Here is a 25,670-nt window from a genome sequence, read left to right on the forward strand (position 1 = left end):
TCTAGATCTGAGTTCAGCCTTAGATCTTGATACTTACTAGCTGGGTGACCTTGGGAAAATCACTTAATTTTATTGCCTTGCAAAAAACCAAAAAGAAAGGATCTGCCTTCAGAGGTTGAGTTGCAATGGTAAATTCTTCTTGGGGGAAAGGCCTAATTTGTGGAAAAGTGGACTTTCCCTAAAAATGTTTTAAAGGAAATGGATGATCTAGCTGTAATACGTTAAGGAAGGGAAAGGAACTAGTAGTGTTACAAAAGGTATAATGTGAGTAATGAGAAAGTTACTGACTTTTAAGACCATTATAGAAAAGGAATTCCAAAGATGTGCTGAACAGTGGCAATGTTTTTAGCCTCCTCAAGGTACTACTATAAAGGAGTTTTCTAAATGTTTCAGTGCTAATGCAATGTTTCTTTTCTACTTTATGAGGCAATATGACAGTGTACAGAGGTCCCTGGATTTATTAATACTTGTGCTCAAATCTGGCCTCTGACCCATATGGGCTATGCAACCATGAACAAGACAACTGACCTTTTCAGGGTCACAGGCAATTACATAAAACTCAAAAAATGTTGCTAATTTGCACTCAGTTAATATGAACTTACCATGATGTGCCAAATGACGATGTCAAGAGCTGGGGTTACAAAGAAAGACAAAATGTCTGTTTTTGAAAAGTGCTCATCTAAAGCTGTAATCATAGTCACATTGCTAAGTTAACAATGTCTAGTGGTTTTCACAAAAATGGGACAACAAACATTCTTCACGTAAATCTTTCCATGATTAGAACAGCAAGAATGAGTTACTATCTTGATCATGATCAGGACCAGGACATCACACCAGAAACAAGGGGAATTCATCTATAACAGGCAAAAAGGGCAACCAAGATGCTTAAGTTCTTATTCCAAGTTCAAAAGGGTTCCTGAGTTTCTTCTAATGATTCTGTTAAGGTAGTAGAAACTGAGTTTATATAATCCTTACTGGAATGGAAACCTCTGAATCTGTTCACTGTGAGGAACACTCAAATGTTGGACAAGGAAAGAACTACATACCAATAAAGGCCTTTCCTACAAGAGCTGAAGCCCTCAGGTCAAGGAGAAGGTGAATGAATGAATGAATATATCTTCAATCTTGGTAAGATTCTGCAACTATAGCAGGCTGGGAAATACTCTTCATCCACTTGGCTTAAGTTTCTCTATTGAAATCCTCTTTGTTTTTGACATAAAACTGCTGGAGGATCTGGAGGTGGGATGATCAAATGGTATGTATGTGAGGAAGATAATGGACCAGTAGAAGTTTCATAAATACCCTTAATAGCAGCCTTATATTGACCTTTTGAGAGCTCTGGTAGGAAAACCAAGGTCAGGAAGAAACTGGGAGGACAAAATACTTTCCCCCCCTTTTTCTCTGTTAAAGTTGAAGGATTTCTTGGACAATTCCCACATACTCATCTGTAGGAACTTTAAAATTTTTCAAATTGGTTTGGGGATATAGAGTATAAGGGACATGAAAGACAAATGAAACCAGTATATAAAGGCACTTGATCTCACCTAGGCTTTTTCATTCCATTAAATGTACACACACAATTTTGTAGTATACCAACTTAAGTTTATTTTAAAATGAAAATTAAAGGGATAACAAACAAAACAGAATGCCTTCCTTCTAGTTTGGTCACTGAGTGCCTGAAAAAAAAAAATGAGTCAACTCAACAGATCAGCTTTTTTTCAATGAATGACTGAATGGTCAAGTTGGAAGGTAATCAACACAGTCTTTAGAAATGCCAGGTTTTTGGGTTACTACAGTTTTTGGTGAAGCTAGACAAAAGCTGGGAATGCTTATCCAATCTGTAAATGTCCTGGGCCAAGAGAGACAACTAGCCCGTTCAATGATAGTAATCTGTATCCAAAAGGATCTTTCAGGATGAAGTAATGAGTCAAATATATCTATTAAAATGAAGTTTAATAAGAATAAAAAATATTAAAAAATGCAGAAATCCCCAAATACACAAGTATAGAATGTGAGGAGTAAAGGCTAGACAATAACTTAAAAGTCCTAGGGGTTTTAGTGGGTCATAAAGTAAAACAGCCAAAACAGGATCTGTATTAAGGGAAATGGCAGTCCTTAACACTTCTGAGACTACCCCAGCAGCCCTTCTTAAGCTGTGGATGCCTCCACTACCATGGCTCTGAATTCCTACCTAGGACCTGCATTTGAAAAATATCCAGGCTTACTCATTCACTTTTAAACAGATTCCACTCCACTTAGCTCCCTTTTAAATATTATCTCCCACCCCCCCATTTGAATGCAAAACTCCTAAAGAGTTAAGTGATACCTTTACAAAGTCTGGGATCATTTAATATTTTATTCAATCTAAATCTCAGTCCTGGTCAGACAAACTGCAGTACAACCAGAAGATCCAAGATAGTGAGAGGACTAGAAAACATTTCATACTCTGAATTAATCATGATTTCAGAAGACTCATAATGACTTATACTTTCCACCTCTTGCCAGAGGTGACAGACTACAACAGAGACTCTCAAACTTTTGGGATCTCAGAATCTTATATTCTAATAATTTGTTTTGGATCTTTCGCTAAAAAAGATTTTTCTTAATCCAAGTTTTATCTATTGTGCCGTATTAGAATTTAAATTGTTTTAATTTATATATTAGAATTTAAAATGACTATTACTATAAAAAGTTTCAGCATAAAAGTATTTCAGGACCCACCAAGGATCCCTGGACTATACTTTGAGGCCCACTTATTTTCAGATTTATGAGACATACATTTTCAGACATGCAAAGCAAGTGGATTTATTTTATTCAATTAATTTGTTACAAGAGGGACTCTATAGGAGAAAGGGAGAATTAGAAACACTTTAAAAAAACACATGATTAAAGAAGTTCAGAAAGCATAGATAAGCACGGTAGTTTTATTGCTACTGTGTTAAATTTAATAAGCACCTTCCCCTCCCCTCCCCCAAAACACCACCCTATAAGAAATTCAGTTTTATACTTAAAAAATAGAAAAAAAAATTATACAATTTTTTGAAGACTTAGGAATGTCTAAACTGGAAAGATACAAATGGGGTGGAATGTAGAACATGATAACAGTCTTCAAGTAGTACGTCTTTTACATGAAGGAGTGATTAGATTTATTCTGTTTGACCTCAAGAAGCAAGAGTAGCAACAATTACAAAGGTTGTAGAGAAAATTTTCTTAACAGAACTGTCCAAAAATTGAATGGGTCACCGTATAAGGTCCTCCTCTCCAAAGGTCTTTAAGTGGAGGCTGGACACAAACATGATGGGGGATATGAGAGGATTCTTTACAGGTTGGACAAATTGGTATTTACTGGCTCTTAACTTTTGAAGTTCCATGAATCCATGTTTCATAATTCATAACTGGGGTCTTTAACCTTTTTTATATCATGGACATAATATTTTAAAATGTTTTAAATGTTTCAGAATGCTTTTAAAGCTATAAAATAAAGGAAGGAAAATATATTGAAATAGATAAACCTAATCAGCATAAGAAAATACCATAAAGTATTTGTTTGCTATTCCCCTAATTTCTAGTAATCAATACTTTATATAATTATAAATCTGAATAGTACAAAATAGATTACATGTGACCATGCACTCATCAAAATATTGAAAAAAAATTTAGACTCCCGATTGAGAACCCTTGTACTAGTCTACTTCCAACAGTGTCACAGATGCTATTCCCCTAAAATAATTAAACTGGGTTTTAAAAATAGGAATTTTGGGGGTGGCTAGGTGATGCAGTGGATAGAGCACTGGCCTTGGAGTCAGGAGTGCCTGAGTTCAAAACCAGTCTCAGACACTTAACACTTAATAAGCACCTAACCATGTGGCCTTGGGCAAACCATTTAACTACATTGCCTTGAAAAAAAATTTTTTTTAAATAGGAATTTTTTCATCTACCTTATTACACTTCTTAAAAATGACTATATTGTTTCTTGGGAAAAATTATTTAATCCTATTAGTATGTGCTCATTTTATATATATAGCCCTATGTTGTCAGGCAATCCAGTGTAAAGGGAAGGGAAGGGTGGGCTTTTTACACTTTAGGCCAGTGGATTTGACTTCCAATTCCTCCCAAAATTCTAGAACAAATTATTAAAGGAGTGATTTCTGAGCCCAGAATGGTAGGTGGTTACCAGTAAGTTCTGTTGTCATCAAAAACTGGCTTTCCTTTTTAATAGCAGATAATACATTTAGACTTCACCAAAGTATTTGCCAAAGTCTCTCATATTTTGTAGAAAAAATTAAGAGATGTGAACTGGATGATACTGGTTTGATAGATTCACAACTGGTTAAATCACTGGACCCAAAATAGTAATAATTAATGCCACTTCAGAAAGGGAGGAGGGATAACAATAGGCTTATACAGAGCCTCCCACATGCCAGACAGTATCGGGTGCTTTGTATAAAAATCTTTTTATCTTCATGATAATCTCAAAGGTTGAAGAAATTGAGGCAGGGATTGACTAACCTAAGGTCATACAACATATAGGTTAGTTCTAAGACAGAATTTGAACTCAGGTCTGTCTGATTCCAAGCCCAGTGCTTTCTATTCACTGAACCATTGATGGCCTCTGGCAGTCTTTAGTGAAGGGCTCCATGGACTGTCCTTGATTTTATTTTTTTAGGTTTTTGCAAGGCAATGGGGTTAAAGTGGCTTGCCCAAGGCCACACAGCTAGGTAATTATTAAGTGTCTGAGTCCGCATTTGAACTCAGGTCCTCCTGACTCCAGGGCTGGTGCTCTATCCATTGCGCCATCTAGCTGTCCTCTATTTTTAAGTTTTTTAACAGTAGCTTTATTGAAGGTACAGACACCATGCTTATCAAATCTGAAAATGACTCAGAGTGGTGATAGATAACACATTGAATGACAGAACTAGAATCCAAAAAGATTTTAGAGTGATGTGTAAATCTAAAGGACAAGGAAGGCCTAGACCTGAGATTTCATTGATATTCCTGTTTTTGAGGGTTGATTCTCCATCCACACACTATTTAGGAAATTTAAACATACAAGTACAGAACAAAGGAGGCAAGGCTAGATACTTTGTGTAAAAAGGACCTGGAAGTTGCAAAGTATATATATGAGTCAATGGCATTTAATAACTAAAAAACTGAAATTAGTCTCATTAGGCTCCATTAGTAACAATATAGTGTCCATAAGAAGGAAACTAGCTAGACCACACCTGTACAGTTCTGGATACCACATTTAGGAAGAATGACGAGCTGGAAGTTGACCAGGGTTTTGAGGGAACCTGGAATCATGCTACACACATTATTAGTACTAGGTACAAACAGAGGATATGCAATCCTAAAAGAAATGATTTGTTTTGCTTCTGGCCCCCCTAAAGGAGTGACAGATGAAAAATTACAAGGGCAGCTTTTAATTTCATGTAAAGAAAACTTCCTAACATAACTCATGAAGAATGAACTGCTTTGGGAAAGTAGTAGTACTGGGAAACTTTAAGCACAATCTGGATGGTTATGTATAAAGGGTGTGGAAAGGATTCCTATTCTTGTATCAATCAGTCCAGATAAGATTCTGTAATACCATGAAACTTCCTTTTGCTTTTTTGTAAGTCAATAGGGTAAATGACTTGCCCAAGGTCACACAGCTAAGTCTGATGATGCTGGAGCTCTCCTTAGGTCATATATACTGTCTTATGTCCATCTCTAAACTTTTCTGCAATTATCTCCCCAAATTGTAGTTTTGTATGTGTGTGTGTATGTGTACACACGTGTACACACACACACACACAGTAATTACCTACCCATATGTCTTGGCTTAGCTCTTTATAAGGACAGAACTTCCACCACTTTTACAATCCTACTGGAAAATAGTAAACCTCATCTGTGAGTTCTTCATGGCCTGGAATTATCCTTTCTCTAAAGGTAAAATAAGAGTTTAAACAAGAAAAATCTTGAATAACTGCTTGCTGCAATGACAGCAAAACAGCTGTTCCTCATGTTCCCTAAAAAGTTGACATGTCAAGGATATATAACTTTGGTACTGTCCTTGGAAGTCAGCTTTACTAGTATGGCTCTTCTAAGAAATTTGAATGTCAAATCCCGATCTCAATTTTTTAATAAGGAGAATGTAAAAATTAAAATAATTTTGTACACCAAGTCAAAAAGCATGCAAAGAAAAAAAAACAACCAGAAATTTTGGCTACCTCTTGAATAGTTAAAAACCTTCTAGAGTCAGCCTTTTTTTGGTGTTTGAGACAAGAAGCATTAACTGATAGGTTCATTAATACTCATACTTTCCACTGGCATCTCGTCATATGAATTTTTGTGATTCATCAGTGATAAATAGCAGTAAAAGGCAAAGAATGTGTTCCTTCTGCTTGCTGTCTTCATCAAAATAGAGGGGGTTATTCAGAGCTTGCCTGGAATCATCGAACCAAGGAGCTTTGGCTGCTTTCACATGCTATCAGCATAGAACTTCCCATGGTGAAAGAAAACGACAGCTTCTTGTGTTGACATTAACAATGACCTCAGTAGTCATCCTCCAGCTGTGCTCAATTCCATCTCACTGTCATTGACTGATGAATACTCAATCTGTTAATGACATTTTCCAGTCTGTGACCTTCACTTCCCTTCCAAATCCTTTCCTGTGATTAAACTAACCTAATTTTGATAAATTGATTCAAAGACCTATTAAAGACAAGATTCTTTCCTCTCATGTTTTCCCCTTGTCCTTATAGCTATCTCTTTGTGCTAACTGCTTACATTTCTTCACATAGTTATTACTTTTAGAAAATGTTTCTTCTTTAAGAATTCTAAAGTAAATACTGTTTTATTTTTTAAAATAACTCTTTCAAGCCTAGGTAGGAGCACTGGCTTAAAAAAAAAAGCAGGAGGGGCAGCTAGGTGGCACAGTGGATAGAGCACCAGCCCAGGAGTCAGGAGGACCTGAGTTCAAATCCAGCCTCAGATACTGAACAATTACCTAGCTGTGTGACCTTGGGCAAGTCACCTTTTACTTCACAAAAAAAAGTAAAAAAAAAGTGAAGAGGAAAAGAATAACATAACAATGAGTTCCAATTGTAGAACCTACCTCTCAGAATCTTAGCTTCCAGAATAAACTATGGAAAGTAAAACTTTACATTTATGTCTTTTAACTTCATGTTATTCACATCAAACCAATGACAGTTTTGTCAAGATCTTTTTCAATTCTGACTAATGAACCAGTGTTTGGTATCTATAAATTTGTATCAACTGCAAATTTGATGAGACTGTCCTTTAAACCTTTTCTAAGTTACTAATAAAAAATAATGTTAAACAGCATTGTATCCTTGACATACTTTAATGCACAACTCTTTCCAAGTTGACATTTGACCATAATTTTTTGGTTCAGTCAAACAATTTCATATCAACTGAACCAGTCTACATCTCAGTCTTTTCCATGAGAACATGGAAGACTTTGACAAATGATTTACTAACATTCCTCTTATCTACCAATCTAATAACTGTTGTCCAAAAAAAGGGAAAAGAAGTTTTAATGTTGGAAATAAAGCTATTGAAATAACAGAAAAGCTATTGAGTGGAGAAATTTAAAAAGTAGAAGTCAGTGGCTACTATCTAGAGAACAGCATAAGTATTCAAGATATCTTTCCCTTTCAGAATTTAGTATTAGGTTATACTTTCTAAATTTGTTGGCCAATATCATTGGTTCCTTTTTTAATGAAGGGATCTGTGTATTCTTCCTAGGTCCCAGTGATGTGCATGTTATTTGGGAGAAGAATGGACAAAAAATAGATGTGTGTGTCTCTGTCCAGACTCATGTACTGCCTGATGGCAAAGTATACTTGTTTAGTTGGGTTAAAGACACACTAAAAGAAAGTTCGGAGTATTGTTGTTCTTTTCTCTCTAAGACAGGAAATAAAGCCTCCAAAGCATGGATCTCTGTGGACAAACAAGGTAGGTGGGCTGTCTTCTCTTATCTTGAGCTGAGAACAATCAGGGCAGGGTGTCCTAACATTGGTTTTACTCTAAGGTCTTTTTCTTTCTCATTTTGCTAAAAATGAATTCTTTACACATCCTATTTGTTATTTTGAGCAGGGGCCAATGGTAAATAATCAAAGACAATGAATAGGTCATTTTATTTTTAAAAAGGTGCCTCTTTTTAAGGGAAGAAGAGCAGAGGCTTTTGGAAGCTGGCTAGAATCACTGACTCTGATATAACCATGGTAGCTTAAATTACTTACAAAGTCCACAGATAAACCAAAAGCTTCATTTTCATGTGTAATACTAACCTCTTTTTTTCACCAGGCTTTGTCACAGATATTAACTGTTTCTATCTCACTACTTAATAAATTTTATCAGTGAAGACCAAAGTCAACACTAGGCAAAAGTAATATATATATATATATATATATATATATATATATATATATATATAGAAGAGAACCCTAGAGTGAGAATTGAGAAACCTGGTTCCAATCCTAATTTACTCTTAACTCACTTTTGGACCTTGATAAATTTCCTCTCTGGATCATATTTTTCCTTTGTTAAAATACGACTAAGGACAAGATGATCTTTATCCTATTTCCAGTCTGTACTTTTAGGATTACATCTTGTTCTTTTTTTCCTCTCCCAAGACCACTGCTACAGGTATACAGGGCCCTTGTGTTTCACTTGAGTGCCACCTTCAAACCAAGACTTTTTTCCGGAACAGCAACCACTCTTCTGGACCATTTTGGGGAGATAGTGTGGCACAATATGCAGAGCATCTGATTTGGAATCAGAGAACCTCAGCTCTAATCCAAGTTCTTCACTTGAACAAGTCATTTAAAATCTCTAGATATCATCAATTCATATTTATAAAATAAAAGAGCTGCCTGAGAGATGCTCAGGGTCCTTTCCTATGCTCCACATCATGATTTTTTTATGAGGGTAGGCAGAGGAGGAACAGAAAGGAAAGAATACTTTTATATTAATAGTAGTGTTTCATTTCTTTTTTACTTTGGATTTCCTTCCCTATGAAGGTTTTTTATGGAGAATTATTTGTTAACACAGTTATTTTTAAAAGAGGAAAACATATACCCATCAACAGTTTTCAATCCCCAATTTGGTTCACTGTCAGATTTTAGAAAGTTTCTGTTCTAACATTGAACAGGTTGAAGAGCCATTTTGATGGCTATAAACATAAAGCATAAACCTTTGCCTTCATGGCCTTTGTTTGTACATTAGTTTACCTGTTCTCTTTTCTATAACTATTGTTTGATTATTCTTAAAATGCTATGTGGTGAATGAATCCCTATGCGCATTAAATGAAAATTAATGAATTAATATAATTCATAATATAAATATAAAACAAGCATATAACAACATAAATTATGTATCATAAACATATATAATATAAATATAATAATTACATAATTAATGAAATTAATGAAAATTAATTTAAAAAAGAAATGATATAGTTAAGATTTTATACCTATGAAAAGAAAATTACAGGTTTTTAAGGGAGCTAATATAATTAAATGAAGAAAAGCTTCTAAGCTTTTTGAAATAGTATGAACTCAAGAACATGTTAAATCTCTTATGTTCCCAAACTTAAGACTCTAGATTTCAATGACAGACATTTAAAAAAGCTCAAAAAATCTCCCCAGTGGCAAGGCCATTCTCAATAGTCATCCACTTTCTCTTGGAATATTATTTTCATGCTTAGAAAGAATAAACTGTTACAATCATCTTGCACAAAAGTAGAAAAGTAAAAGAAAAACGTGAAGACATTATGACAGAAAGGAGAAAGCTTACAAGTTGTGGTAAAGGCCTCCCAAGAAAACCAGACAGAGATCCCTTAGCCATTCAACACCTCCACCTGTTACTACCCTTTGATGTCTTTGAGGGAGTCGTCTTCTAAATGAAACTGACAATTCTTTTCACCATATGGAATTGTTTGTATTTTTCAGAGGCCACTCATCAAGAAAGCTGGACTAGGGAGTTCAATAACTGGAAGAGTGTGGTTAATGAGCATGACCAAATGATGCAGAACTGGAAAAAAGAATGGGTAGGAGGCTCTTTAGGTGATTTGTGTAGCTTCAAGCTTACATGACAGTGAAAACCTGAGACATTTTTCTACTTTTGAGTCTTTAAGTCTTGCTTTTAGTTTTTAATTCTCATTCTGTTGTTTTGGGTTTTTTACTCTCAGCCACCATTTAGTGACATCAAGGCAATTATTTCTTTGTTTTCAATATGCAAAGTCTTTCACGTGATAAAAGCCCCTATGTAACTAACTAGTATGAGAAATGTCCTTGTCTGGAAAAACTGCACACATATGTCTCCTAAGAGATTATGGAAATTTGAATTAGGTAGCTAGAAGAACAATATCCTCAGAGGGTGGGACAAAGGACTTTTATACACGCACATTTAAATCCTCTTTAATGGACAGACCTGTGTTTTTTGTGATGTTAAGCTGCACAAAGTAAAGTTTCTTTACATGTTAAACAAAGAGATTAGTCTAGATAACCCCCAAATGTCCCTTCTGCAACTAAAATTTCAAATCCTGTGATTCAAAGCTGGAAGCCAGAAACATAAATGGAGTAACAATTTTCAAAACCCTACCCATGGTGCACAAATGCTACTCTGCCTTAGAGGAGCATTTAAGTTAGTAAAAAAAAAAAAAAAATTCCAACTGGTTAATATAAAATGATATATTCAGTTCTGGAGAGTTCATCTTCAAAAGTAGCAATATTAAGACAGGAAGTATCCTATCTTCTCCAGTAATAATAAACAATAATTTTCTTATAAAGTAGATATCATCAGAGCAATTCTTATTAGCAAAAACTAATCTCATATAATTCGATGTACTAGAAATCTTTTTCTTTGTATTATTTTCTACATTTACTTCCTGCGAGAGAACAAGATTCTAAGAGGTAAACCCTAAATCCTATTAAAATACCAAAGGGGAAAATTAAGCCTGATTTTCTTTCAGGAAAGCTGTAATGAGGATGGCTATTTAAACAAGAGGCTGGAGAAAAACTGATGAAAAACCATGAAGTTAAAGCTTCTTCTATTCCAACCATACTTCAAGGAAGATTCCATATAGCTTAAAGATGGAAATCAGTTCTTCAAAACAGCTTTTGAGATTGGAGAAATTAGAGCAAGATTTTTGTCACCATTTTGAAATTTTTTAAAAAATCAGCTACTAATGAGATCTTCACAATTTGAAGACTTTCCTCAAGGCTTGGAAATTCATGTTGTGTTCCTTAATTCAGCAACATATATAATGATCCCATTATGATTTATTTTGGAGAATGAAGGTGGATGATGTGACTCCTTGTACACAGGCCAGATCAATGTAATTTTTTTATTGCAAGCTCTTACTTGAATTGTTTTAAGGCTATCTTGCTGTAGTTATGGCTGACAAATAAACGTAAACTGACTAAATACATTTTTTTGTGTTTTGAAAAAAATTTTTTCCTCCTACAAAACTAAGCCTTAATTTTTTTCTTATCAGCCTGGAAGTAGGTAGGGGATGTAGTGACTAGAAAACTGAAATTCACTCCATTTACTAGCTATGTATCTCTAGGTAAGTCATTTAATTTCTGAGTCTCATCTTCCTTTTGTAAAATAGGGATAATAATCCCACCTGTCTCAAAGGGGTAAACTGGGTTAATACATATACAATACTATGTGAACCTTAAAAGCATTTTATATCCATTATTATTATATCCCGAACTATGGTAAGAGAAAAAAAGATAATGATCTCAAAGAATAAGATGATGCCATGATAACCCTTTTTGATGACTATGCTTCTGATTTATTCTCCTGGGCTTTCACAACTTCCACTCTTTAACTCCTATTTTTTTTACTCATTCAATTGAGAAAGGTAAAATTCTATATAATCAGAGTTTCTGATGAAACAAATCTCTGGTCGAGGTTAATGAACTGAGGAAAAGGATTTTGATTTATTCATGCAAAGTATTAGTCTTATTCCCATTATCATGAATAACTGAGTTACCTGTGGTTTAATTCTATACTGTCTTGTAGTAGACAATTGTTTATATTTTCATAAAGTCATAGAAGTCTTGTGACAGGTTCATGGTTTCTTATATTTCAGTTTTTAGTGAGTCATTTATGGATATAGCCTGTGCACATACCTTCAAAAGATAAAAGTGACAAGGTTTAATTCTTAAATTTCATATACTATATTAGGATCTCAATTTATTCTTAAATGGTTCATTTGTGGTACGGTATTAGGATATTTTAAACAAGCCTAGTACAGAATGTGTATTTATATTAAAGATATTTTTAACATGTAATTCAAATACTCAAACTAATGCTTAATTGTGGTTCTTAATATTTCCATACTGTTTTAGTTTTGTGTAAATTCAGAATAAGTTTCAAAAGCATTTTTTAATTGGCATAACCATGTTTTTCATTGATTATCAGCTTTAATTCACTAAGACATTTAACATGTCCAGTAATGAACAAAGTACTGCACTAGAACATATCACCTTAAATAATAGGATTAAGTACTTTTATTCAAAGTAAACTATGATTTAACTCTAGGTTAGACACCTGTATTATGTGTGTCACAGTGTTAGACCTTCATTTTAACAGCCCTGACTTAATCAAGATTTAATGACTTGTTTGCTCCAGAAGGAACTGTGTACCAAGTTCCATGTTGTAGCCTGTTTGGCATTCATCATAAGATTTCTAATGGTTTCTATAGTTTTTAACTATTGGTATGGAACATGGATACATGACAAGCAAATTAATAGTTTTCTGTAAGGAATCAGCCTTTTTTTAAAATTAAAGAACTGTATAGTATACTTATATACTCTATGAAAAGCAGCATTTGCTTATTGAATTACATGAAATTTCCTAACTTTTGATTTCTACGTTAAGAGTAAAAAAAGGGGGGGGCGGGGGGGGGGGCAGCTGGGTGGCATAGTGGATAGAGCACCGGCCCTGGAGTCAGGAGTACCTGAGTTCAAATCCAGCCTCAGACACTTAATAATTACCTAGCTGTGTGACCTTGAGCAAGACACTTAACCCCATTGCCTATCAAAAACCTTAAAAAAAAAGTAAAAAAAGATCATTTCTTATAACATGCTTTTAACTTATATTTATGTATTTAATACCATGTCTGTGGTAAATTATTTTATGGTGATTCTTGGCAAAAATGTGGTCCATTTCTCAACTATTTTTCCTGATACTGCCATGACACCAAAAGGAACAATACAATCTGAATGAGGTTTTATAAATTTGCGTCGGAAAGTTTTCTGAGGCTTACAAGCATTAAAGGTTATTACTCCTAAGTTTGAGGTTGTAAAAATAGTAGTTATAATAGTAGTTAATACTATAGGCTGAGGAACTAAAAAAAAGAATGGGAATTTTATTGCAATAGTTCCTTTCTAGAGAAAGTAAAGATGTTTCTAATTACAAGTAGAATACTAGGTTTCAGAGAATAATATGACTGAAGATATACCAAACATTCTATGATTATTTGGGAGATGATTATTAGATATTAAATCATCTTTGTATTAAAATAAATTATGTTTACCAACTAGTATTTCATAATTATCTTTATATTTATCTACATCAAACCAAAGACTCACTTTTTTGACACAATGAAGGAAAACAACTCTGAAAGAAACTTCTCTATACAATGTGATTAGCCAAAATACCAAAAAGAGAGAAACTCTAATGTCAATCTATGGAGGTTTGCTTTTTCTTTAAATACTGCCCAACCTTTTTTTCAAGGTAGAGCACAAGTACATCACTATATATAACTACTAATCTCAGCACACAAAGTAACTAAATAAAACCCATTTCAATTTCATTTTTTCCTTTTAAAAAACTGTTTGATCATGTGAACTATTTCTCTATGGCATGATCTGTTTCGAGTAACCATACTTCCAAAGCTAAAAATGTTCTACTAGTTTGACATGCAGATTATGTTGTTATAATTTTATACTATCCTTAACTTTGGTGAAACATACATGGCGAAGTTAATTAAATCAAACTAAATCAGACTGACTTTGGAAGATATTGTAGGAGTTCCCCAAAATTAACCCCCTCACTTCAAAACATAAAAGAATAAACTTCATCTTCTCTGAGACTATTATACTTTTTTCTCCCAACCATACCACCCAACCTCCCAAATTCAAATTAAGTAATATTTAGACAGAATGACAAATTCAGAAAGACAACATATTCCTTTTCTAATTTAAAGTATTTTAAATGAAATTACTGAGCAAAATTGAAATTTTAATTTTTTATACCATGTGGTGTGTGTGTGTGTGTGTGTGTGTGTGTGTATATACACTATGCTACTATGCTGATTAAAAAACAACTAAAAACTGTAATTTATATAAGACAGTGAGTTTAAAAAGCATTATTCCTTTTGAAGCTCTCCACAGCAACTTTTCTATAAATATCCTCAATAGTTTTTACATTTAACCTTGTTAAAATCCCAGGAACCCCCATGGAATATCTTGATTTTTCTTAATCCTTAAACTCTTCAATACATTCATTACACTATGCTCTACTAAAAAACCAACAACAATAATGAAAGAGGGGAAAAGTCTACTGAGCTGTGCTGGTTCCTAGTAAAGGACAGCGATGAAAAGAAGTTTCATAGCAAACAGAGTTAAGTTATGGGGTGGTCATTTTTTTTTTTCCTGCTAAAAATTCTCATGATTAGCATAATGTCTGTCCACAAAATAGCCAGTTCTCTGAGAACTAAGTAACTTGGTTTACTCACCTATAAATTTGTTTTTGGAGAGTAAAAAATGAGCTGCTTTAGCAGCTGAGAATTAGTAAATCTTATGTTTTCTAGTATTTCTCAGACTGATAATACCCCCATTTACCAATCAATAAAGCTTATTTTATATGAAAAGACTTTTGAAAAAAGTATTAGCAACTATTGACTTACTGCTCACTGGAAAGTATTAATTGCTTGGTGCTTATTATTATTATTTATCAACAAATACTGTATTAAACATCAGTTAAATTTGAAATTAAATATTCATACAAAATATTTTAAAACGTCCATAAAGAATTGAGGAGAAAAGGGGAGAGAACAAAACGATCTTTCCTCTACCTCCCCATCCCAAAACAAGTATTCTTTTCTCATAAATTCAAGTTCAGCATTTCAGTGGTTGAAGTCTGCTCTAGTTCCAGGGCATACGGATTATACTCTTCAAGATTTTTCTTCCAGATTTTAACTACAAATAAAAGAAAAGATTAAAATTTAACATACTGGTGTCAAAATGTTATGAAAATGGCATACTCAAACCACAAGTATATTAGCATTATATAATGAGCTTATTGAACTTCTTGGGGCTCCAGAAAATAGGGCTGCCTAGTCTTTATTTGTTGGATAATCTCTTTTTTATTTTTCTTAAATAGTCTGTTTTATTCTTAACAAAGAATGTCTTTTTTTAATCACTTAAATTTGGCCATGTTCTAACACATTTAAAGAGAAGAGAAAATTAAAGCTACCAGACCACTTATCAAAATTTGAAATTTGGGGCGGCTAGGTGGCACAGTGGATCTGGCCTTGGAGTCAGGAGTACCTGAGTTCAAATCCAGCCTCAGACACTTAATAATTATCTAGCTGTGTGGCCTTGGGCAAGCCACTTAACCCCATTGCATTGCAAAAACTAAAAAAAAAAAAAAAAAAATTAAAAAAAATTGAGATTTTAAGTTTATATTCTTAACTGAAAAAGTAATGAGAAATCTAGATCAGAGTACTCAGATTCATTAGGGATTTTGTGGTTAGGGCTGCTTTCTACATTGCAACTTGTTATAGGTTCATGCAAGGACTTGTTGAGCTCAACCCATTTAGTTTATAAAAGTCTGATGAGATTACACTCATAAATTCAACAAAATGAAAAATGTAGGTAGACAACAAGCAAAAAGACCTAATTTCAGTTCTACTCCTACCTAGACACCTTTTAATGAAATCAAGTTATAAACATAAAAAGCCTGGTAAAACTACACTTTGGGATAACACAAAGAACTGTCAACTGCTAAGTCAACGTCAGTGACCTTGGAAAGGTTGTAGAGAATGAAGAGCTAATATAGGCAAGTAAAGGCAAGTATCTTTTCTTTGGAAAGTGGCACACACCAAATTTGCAGATCGTAAAAATCTTATAGGGATAAATTAATATTTCAAAAGTCAGTGATAAACTTAGCCTCGCAACCAAGGTCACAGACACTCCAGAGAAAGCAAGCAGCACCTCCTACTGGCCAGCCAGAGAAACTGCATGCAGTAAAGCCTTTAGAGATCCCAAGCCCCTGTCAACCAACCCCACCCAACTCAAGGTCTTAGCAAAATGAAGAAGGGTCAGCAGAAAGGTGGATCCATAGAAAAATTCTTGGAAGGGAAAGACCCTAACTCAGAGAGACCTGGAACCTCTGTCTTCAGCACAGAAAGACTTCCTTGAAGAAATAAGGAAGGAGCTTAAAAATTTGGGAGAGACAATACCTTGCAACAAGAAAGCAAAACCTTAGAAAGTACAATTGGACAAATACAGAATGAGAATAAATCTCTCAGATCTTCAAATGGGCAAATGCAAAAAGAAATTAATTCTCTCAAAACCTCAACTGGTCAAATGGAAAGCTCTTTCAAAAGTAGAATTGACCAACTGGAAAAGGAGTTGCAAAAGGTTAATGAAGAAAACTCCTCCCCAAAAAAAAGAATGGAGTCTACAGAAACTCATGACTCCATGAGACAGCAAGAGTCAGTTAAACAAAATCAAAAAAATAGAAAAAAATAGAAGCAAATATAAAATACCTCATCAACAAAACCACTGACCTTGAGAATAGATCGAGGAGGGGTAACCTGAAAATTATAGGACTTCCTGAAAACATTTTTTTTTGCAAGGCAAACGGGGTTAAGTGGCTTGCCCAAGGCCACACAGCTAGGTAATCATTAAGTGTCTGAGACCAGATTTGAACCCAGGTACTCCTGACTCAAGGGCCAGTGCTTTATCCACTATGCCACCTAGCCGCCCCTTTCCTGAAAACATTGAAGAGAAAAAAAGCCTGGACTTAATATTACAGGATCTAGTGATAGAAAACTGCCCTGATATCATGGAATCGGAGGGCAAAGTAGTTATTGAAAGAATACATCGATCCCCACCAGAAAAAGATCCTAAAATGAAAACACCAAGGAATGTTGTGGCCAAACTCCAGAACTATCAGATAAAAGAGAAAATCCTGCAAGCAGCCAGAAACAATTTAAATATCAAGGAGCCACAGTAAGGATCACACAGGACCTGGCTGCATCAACATTAAGGGATTGAAGGGCCTGGAATGAAATATTTCGAAGAGCAAGGGAGCTTGGAATGCAGCCAAGAATCTACTTTCTTGCAAAGCTGAGCCTTCTCTTCCAGGGAAAAGGATAGACATTTAACGAAATGGAAGAATTCCAAAAATTTCTGATGTAAAGACCAGAGCTAAACAGAAAATTTGGACATCAAACAGGAGGTTCAAGAGACACATGAAAAGGTAAAGAACTTATCCTGGAGTCACTGCTTGCAGTATGATCCCTCCTACTGTTGCAGCCTCAGTCCTACTGGCCAATCCTACCTTAGGCTCCACTATGTTTCAGGACACTGCAGATGGAAACCTGCTCATTTTGGACAGATCTATTTGAATACTTCAGCATTTTAACTCCAAATGATATTTAAGTGTCCTGCCAACAAATGGCCCCTGTTTAATGTTACTTGTGTCACAGATGGAAAAGCTCTTTCACCATCAAATTTGCCTGCCTCCAATCTGCCTCCTGCAGGCAGCAAATGAAATTTGACATAGTGGATAGATACTGGACATGGACCTGGATTCCAGTTCCTTCTTTAAAAGACTTAATGCTGGGTGACCAAAAGCAAGTTAAGATACCCTTTCTGAGCCTGTTTCTTCATCTACAAAATGGATTTTATGGGTAGGTCAATGAACTCTTGGTGGAATAGTGAACTGTCCCAATCATTCTGGAAAACAATCTGAAACTATACCCCAAGGGTTATAAAAATGAACATACCTTTTGATCAGTGAATACTTCTATTAGGTCTGTACTACAAATATATCAAAGATAAAGGGAAAGGATTTATATGTACAAAAAGATTCAGAGTAGCTTTTTTGTAGTGGCAAAGAATGGAAATTGAGGGATTTCTCATCAATAGGGGTTTGGTTAAATAGGATGTGCCAATGATTGTAATGAAGTAACACTGTGGTATAAGAAATGACAAGAGAGGAAGTTTCAGAAAAAAACATGCCAAGATCTATATGAACTGATGCCATGTGAAGTGAGCAGGATCAGGAGAACATTGTACCAGTAATGTTATAATGATGATCAACTGTGAAAGACTTGGCTACTCTGATCAATGCAATGATCCCAGACAATTCCAAAGGATTCAAGATAAAAAGATGCTATACACCTTCAGAGAGAAAACTGATGGACTCAAGTAACAGAAGCATATTTTCTTTCTTTTTTTTTGCTTTGTTTTGTGATTTAGCTAATATGGAAATATTTGTTTTGCAAGGCAAATGGGGCCCAAGGCCACACATCTAGGTAATTATTAAGTGTCTGAGGTCACATTTGAACTCAGGTACTCCTGACTCCAGGGCTGTTGCTCTATCCACTGCACCACCTAGCTACCCCCTAATATGGAATATGTAATATGGAAACATTTTGCATGATTTCACATATATAACTGATATTTGCACATATTGTTTGCCTCTTCAGAAGGTGGGGGAGAGAGGTGGGATGGTAGGAGACATTCTGGAATTCAAAATTTAACAAGAAAATGTTTAAAATAAAAATTTTTAAATAAAAAAAAAAACAATCTGAACAGGATAGAACTATGGACCAATGAGATTTAATGTTTCTTTAGAGAGATAAACATCAAGTTCTAAAAGACTGCTATGATGACCAATATATCTAGGGGCTAAGGAGGATCCTAAGTAGTCAAAAATGCTACTATAATGTAATATTAAAATAAGCATGGAAAACAAATGGTCTCAGTCATCTGTGTGCAGTATTCATCCTATAAATTCCATTATAGGAATGACACTGACAAGTTAGTGCAAAGAAGTCAGAGAATCAATAAAAAAGTGCTATTTGAGGATTAATTTAAAGAAACTATGGACATTTAATCTAGAAAAGCAACTTAACGGGAAACATGACAGCTAATTTCAAGCACATATAGGGCTGTCACATGGAAAAGGAATTAGATTTATTCTATTTGGTCCCAGAGGGGAGAATTTAGAGCAATGACTACAAAATGCCATAGAAAAGCAGAGAGTCAAATTAAAGGAAAAATTCCCTAATAATCAGAGCTATCCAAAAGTAGAATAGAACCCTTTAGGAAAGAGAGAGGGTACCCCTCACAGGAGTCTTTCAGCAAAAGCTGGATGATGAGATAAGTAGAAGAGGGAATTTTGTTCAGGTAAAAATTGAAACAGATAACCTATCAAAAGTTTCTTGTAGCCCTGATATTCTTCTGTATTAACTACTTGATCTTAAGAAAGTAAGAATGTATGGGGTTTCAGTTTCTTCCATAAAGGAAGGTATCAATAATGTATAGGAAAACAGCATTTAGGATTTAGAATTTGATCACTGCAGGAACCTCATGTGACCAGAGGTCTGATGGTAAAGCCTACCTCTAGGCAGACAGTGTTACACAATGAAGCATACATTTCCAAACATGACCAGTGTGTTGATCTGTTTTTACTAGATTGCACTTATTTGTTATAAGAGAGGGTTATATTGGAGACAAGTGTGTAAAGTCATTGAGATGTTATAATTTTAAAAAATCATCAATAAATCTTTTTTTTTAATTATAATAAGGTTAATGATCTTTAGGATCCCTTTTACCTTTGATATTCCATAAACTTCAGTAAGTATTATGATCTCAAATTATATTGTAGTAATTTTTGTTATGCTGATCTTAGGAACACTGGTTAAAGTAGAAGAAAAATTATCATTATCAAACAATAAGAATTTCAAACAAAAGTCAACCTGAGTGCCACTTACTGTAATTTGGTTCTTCCTCTTTTGTGTCAGCTGTTTTATTAAGTTCTGAAGAGCCACTCTCGCCTTGTGGAGTAAGCAAGGGGGATATAGGATTCTCTGTCTCTTGTGTTTCAGTTCCTTCTTTTAAAGTTGATAACATAACCTTATATGCCTGTCTGGCTTCCATTGTAAGCTCTATCATTTTGTGAAACTGATCCTGAGGCAAAAGAAAAAGTAAATTGGTGATTTTCCGAACATTAACTAGTAAGTTAGTTTAATTATTCTTTCTTAAGATCTTTATCTTAAATTTTTAGAAGGATGTCAATACTAGAATAAAAAAGTAGAGCTTTGTAACAATAAAAGGAAGAAATAATTATCTTAATAAATTATTTGTTGAAAATGGATGGAGTAGCAGCAATGAAGGGTAAAGAGAGTCAACAGTTTAATGACTAAGTAAAATTAAGGTGGTTCAAATGCAACCTGTTCATTGTTCATAGGGCCTACACCACTTGTTTCCCTTAGGTTGCCTGATCTGGCTACATTATCCTCTACTCTTTAATTCCTTTGCTTTCTTGTCCAAATCTATTATATTTTGTCAAAAAAATACTTTCTGGACTGTTAACCATCATCCAACTCCTTCACTCCTATTTACACGCAGCTTCCCAGAGATACAAGAAATCAAGAAAACTTGGTGATTTACATTACCTAATCTCAACTGGGTTATCCCATCACAATCATTGTAGCAAAGCAATCCTTTAATAATCAACTTGCTATTCTACTCACCAGAGTGATTGTCTTAGATCTCTCCTCCGGCAAAGAATTTACCTCATACTTGATTGAAAAAAATCCAAGCCACTGGCTACAAGCTCTTTTTTCTCTTTCTCCTTATTTCATGGCACTCATCATGTATCTTCCCCCACTCTTCCCATCAATCCATCCCAGATAGAGATAGCCCTTCTCTTCACCAAGGCAAACTTTAGTCATCAGTCACAGATAACAGTAAAAACTTATGACTGTTTCTTCTTTCATCTAACACACTTTGAAATGCCTCAAGACAATCATGTAGCCAACAGTTTTCTCTTTTTCCAGGATAATCATTCCCAGTTCCTTAAATTAATCCCCATAGATATATAAAATCATTATTATTCCTAGCTCGATTTAAGCTCAATTTAATTCATTTATTAAATGCCTAAACATGCCGGTCATTGTAAATTGCTGGGGGACAAAAAGATAAAGATAAAAACAATTCTTCCCTACAAGAAGCTTATATTGTATAAGAAGAGACAGCTAGCAAAACTACAGAAACATATTCCAAATAAATACAAAATAGTTTAGGGAAGAAGGGTATTGGAAGGTGGAAAGAAGTAGGAAAGCCTTTATATAAGTGTGTAAGCATCATCTTTTTAAATGAGAAATTAAAATTAGAAAGAAGTCAAGGAATACTTTCTAGGCATGGGAGACAATCAGAACAAAGAAATAGAGATAGGAGATAACAAAGTATAAAGCGTGAGTAAAAACAATGAAGGCTAGTTTGTATAGAATGCAATGCAGGAGCTGGAAAGATAGGTTGGGGACAGATGGTGAGAGCTTTAAAAGCCAAATGGAAGAGAGTCTATTTGATCCCAGACAAAAACATGGAAACAGATCTGAATTTCAAAGAGCGTAACTTCAGCAGGTTTGTGGAGGATGAATTGGAATTGAGAAATTTTTGAATTAGTGATCAATTAAGAAACAATTTTAGTCATCTAGTTAAGTGAGAGATGAGGATCTGGCCTAAGGTAATGATAGCCTGAAAAGTGAAAAGCAAAGTTGTATACTGGTACTTCCTCAAACACTAACTTCTCAGTTCCTTGATTTATTTATTTCCCAAGATCTACTCCTCAAGTCCGACACAGTTACACAAAAACATCATAGCTCTGATCTTGCCATAAGCATTAAGAATTCCACCATCCATTTTCATGAAATCTGAAATTTCTTTATTTGATCATCTTTAGTCATTCTGGCTTTTACTCTGCCTTGCAAATCTATTATTCATCCTTAGTATGATTCCCAATCCCTCTACCCCTAAATTCCCAAGTGTTTAACCCTACACTAACCACTCTCTCCTCCCTTTCCCATCTTAATCCCTTGGTGAATGAGTTCAACTTTATATAATTATCTTTCTCCAGTCCTTTGCCCTCTTAATCTACCAATCTTGCCGTATCAATTCCTAGGCTTGAATTACTCCTACCATCCACATGATTTCAATAGGGCACTCATAATTTCCTACATAATCTCAGCTGTGCCCATGAGATGTGGCAAGGCAATCTTTTCACATACCCCTGATTCACTACCTCAATTCACCATAATAGCTTTACTCACCTTTTACAACCTTCCTCAAAGACCTCATAGCTCTGCTGTCTCCCATCCTTTCACCTAAGAACACTGACTCATATTTACTGAAAAAAATTGAGACCATTTTACCAAGAGTTCCCTCATCTCTCCTCTTATCTCACACCATTTAGATACCTTCCCTAACCATTTCATCCTTCACCCTTGTTTCACATGAAAGATGGTTCTTCTTGCCAAGTCAAGCCCCTCTATATACTTATTTTATCCTGTCTTCCCCAGAACATCATCCCCTTTAACATCCACTCAATAACAAATCATTTTCTCAACTATTCAGTTTCTCTGTCAACTGGGAACTTGACACCTAAAAACACAACCATATCTTTCTTCATAAAAACCATCCATTCCCTTGAGTTGTATCTATATTTCTCCTTTCCTTCTTGATTAAACTACTTGAGAAGGTCATATGCAACTGATGGCTCCATTCCTTTTCTCTCACTCTCTTCTCAACTCTCTTAATCTGGCTTCCAATTTCATCTTTCCACCAAAACTACTCTCTACAAAGTTACCAATGGTGTCTGAATTGCCAATCTAATAGCATTTTCTTAACCTTCATCTTTCTTGATGTCTTTGCAACCGTTGACACAATTGATACTTTTCTCCCTGATACTCTTTTCTTGAAGAGATTTGGCTTAATCATCTTTTCTATGCAGATGAATCTCAGAACTATTTATTCAGTCCTTATCTCTAATCTTACATTTACAACTGCCTACTGGACATCTCAAACTGGATGTCCTATAAACATCGTAAAACCAACATCCAAAAGTGAACTCATTAAAATCCTCTTCCTCCTCCACCCCAACCATACCTTCTTGCTTGCTTTCTTTTTTGGGGGGGGGGGAGGGAATGGGGTTAAGTGACTTGCCCAAGGTCATACAGCTAGGGAATTATTAAGTGTCTGAGGCCAGATCTGAACTCAGGTCTTCCTGATTCCAGCTCTATCCACTGAGCCACCTAACTTCCCCCAACCATACCTTCTTACAAATTTTCCTTTTTTCTGTCAAGGGCATAACCAGCCTGTCAGGTATACAATTCTATGTTATGCTATCCATGACTTTTTATTCTCTCTTCCCATCCCACCCTCACATTCAATTAGCCTCAAATTTTGTCAACTTTACTTTTTTAATATCTCTCATAAATGCCCTTTTATCTGACAATGACTGGTCTAGTCCCTCTGCATCTTGCAGCTGCACTATTATGGCTATATTGTGTACAGCTGGCTGACTTGGCAAATTGGTTATCCCAAGCCCTCTTAGTTTTAAGTTATTTGCAAAGTTGATTAAGTGAATCAAGCCATTGTTAAAATGTTAAACATGAGGCAAGGACACATCCTTTAAAAATTCAACTAGAGACCTACTTAAAATATAGTCTTAGTAATAAACAAAAGAAAAATTCCATGCTAACACATCCCAATCTTCATTTCCTAAGTTGGCAATAAAATCTTTTTTAAAGCATTTTATGATCAAAATAATAGTAAAGCTTATTTTTCTCAAAGATAAAAGGTATTAAAGTTCTTATGTTTAAAATATTAGGAAGAGGAGAAAGAGTAGTAGCTGCAGATAACATTTATAGAACATTCAGTTTTTGCAGAGCAGAGCACTATAAATACACACACACACACACACACACACACACACGTATATGTACCTCAAATGATAGTACACAATGCAATTAATAACTACCTTAAAGAGACTATAAGAAGGGAGATGATGCTAACCTTGGTTTGGACCCTACTGGGTAAATTCAGACTTTGATCAGTCTCACTCCTCCCCCACATTGTCAGTCCAAATTTCTCCATTATCATTTATAAATTATAACACTCCCTACCCACCTTTTGGAGACACTGAAAACAAATGAGAAGAAATATGAAAAAAAAGTTAAGTGTTTTATAAACTGAGACTAGAATCTTTGCAAGTGTTCTGAAAATTAGGGTCCATGAATTTCTTTCAGAAACTCCATGAACCTTATTATTTTAACTAACCTCTACCTATAGTTAAATATTTTTGAACTGTTATTCAAAAATATTTTTTTGAGAAGATATCTATAGACTCCACCAAAAAGGTTCATGTCACCAAAAGGATTAAGGACCTTGCCTCTAAAGTAAGGATAAGATGGCTGGTCTCAGTGTTAAAACAAAGAAAAAAAAATGAGTGCACATTCAGCTCACCTGCGCACCATCATAGCTGAAAATTCCCACCACACTGACTGGTACTACTTTGTTTACACTCCGACCCAGAGCTTTTCGGTTGAGAGCAAACACAAATGGGACATTCTGTTCACAGGCATAATCAATAATGGTATGTAATGTCTCATCCAACCCACCTAGAGCAAAGAAGGTAGAAAGTGGTAGAGAGATATTACAATGGAATGTCAGATTTGCTAAGAAAAGACACTCTTCAGTCTTTATATTAAATGAAAATAAAATGAAAACAGCAATAATCAAGAAACTTTATGTCATCTAAAAAAATGGAAAGCCACCTTTTTACAGCAAACACAATATACTAATTGAACCAGTATCGTTTAAAAACTCTATGATACTCATTTCTATTTAAAAGAAAGTTATAAACTATTCATTTTAATACAATCTAAAAACAAATTAAAAAAGTGTTCTAAGTCCCAGGTAGCAGAACTATGGAAAAGTCAACTCCCATAACCGGTCAGTTAACTGGCACTTATTATAGAAGCTCTGTGTCAGGTATTGTACCAAGCAATGGACAAAAAATTAAAAAAACTGTCCCTGCTCTCCAGGAGCCCTTGGTCTGATGGAGCAGACATCATGAAGACAACTACATACAAATCAGAGGGAGGCAGAGCACTAAACTCATCCCTTTCTAGAGGGCAGCACTGAAGACTTTCATCCCCTTCCACCTTCCATCTATCTTTAATTCAACTTGGTTTGGAATGAGTTTTTCTCCCCAGTCTCTATGGAACAAGTTCCCTCCCCATTTCCAAGCTTCTTTTTGTATAGTCTTCTCTCATTAGACTATAAACACCTAGAGGGTAGAGACTGTTTTTCTTCTTATTTGTATCCCTAGTGTTTGGCAGATCCTGGTGTTTAACAAATGCTTATTAAATTGAATTGGGGGCAGTTGCATAAGGACAGCTTCTTATAGAAGCTCTGCCTTTAACTGAGACATGAAGGAAGTTCATGGGGAAGTTGGGAGGTAGGTATGAGAAGGAATAGAATTCCAAGCACGGAGGACAGTCTGTGAAAAGGCAAGGAGTTAGGAGAAAGAGTGTTATTCGTAACAAGAGCGAGGAGGGCAGT

At 35.0% G+C, this 25,670-nt stretch overlaps 2 protein-coding genes across 4 annotated transcripts in view; one reads left to right on the forward strand and one right to left on the reverse strand.

Annotated features, from left to right (window-relative positions):
• LOC141503322 (semaphorin-4D-like) overlaps nucleotides 1-11,447 on the forward strand; it is a 77,066-nt gene extending 65,619 nt beyond the window's left edge. Inside the window, 3 exon segments of the mRNA XM_074208548.1 lie at nucleotides 7,750-7,959; nucleotides 9,957-10,054; nucleotides 10,979-11,447. Of these exon segments, the coding sequence (XP_074064649.1) occupies nucleotides 7,750-7,959; nucleotides 9,957-10,054; nucleotides 10,979-11,029 (359 nt within the window). The 3' untranslated portion in view covers nucleotides 11,030-11,447.
• The window catches only part of LOC141501314 (selenocysteine insertion sequence-binding protein 2-like), a 77,277-nt gene continuing 52,235 nt past the window's right edge, over nucleotides 629-25,670 (reverse strand). Inside the window, exons 16-19 of one of the 3 annotated variants that reach the window (XM_074205199.1) lie at nucleotides 24,570-24,724; nucleotides 20,036-20,231; nucleotides 15,098-15,221; nucleotides 9,440-12,146 (exon numbers count right to left, since the gene is read on the reverse strand). In XM_074205199.1, coding sequence (XP_074061300.1) covers nucleotides 15,127-15,221; nucleotides 20,036-20,231; nucleotides 24,570-24,724 — 446 coding nt within the window. In that variant the 3' untranslated portion in view covers nucleotides 9,440-12,146; nucleotides 15,098-15,126. Of the gene's footprint in view, nucleotides 15,222-20,035; nucleotides 20,232-24,569; nucleotides 24,725-25,670 lie in introns of those variants that run through there. The other 2 variants (XM_074205198.1, XM_074205200.1) reach the window with 2 other exon arrangements.

Source organism: Macrotis lagotis, chromosome X (genome assembly GCF_037893015.1).
Source record: "Macrotis lagotis isolate mMagLag1 chromosome X, bilby.v1.9.chrom.fasta, whole genome shotgun sequence".
NCBI classification, from domain to species: domain Eukaryota; kingdom Metazoa; phylum Chordata; class Mammalia; order Peramelemorphia; family Peramelidae; genus Macrotis; species Macrotis lagotis.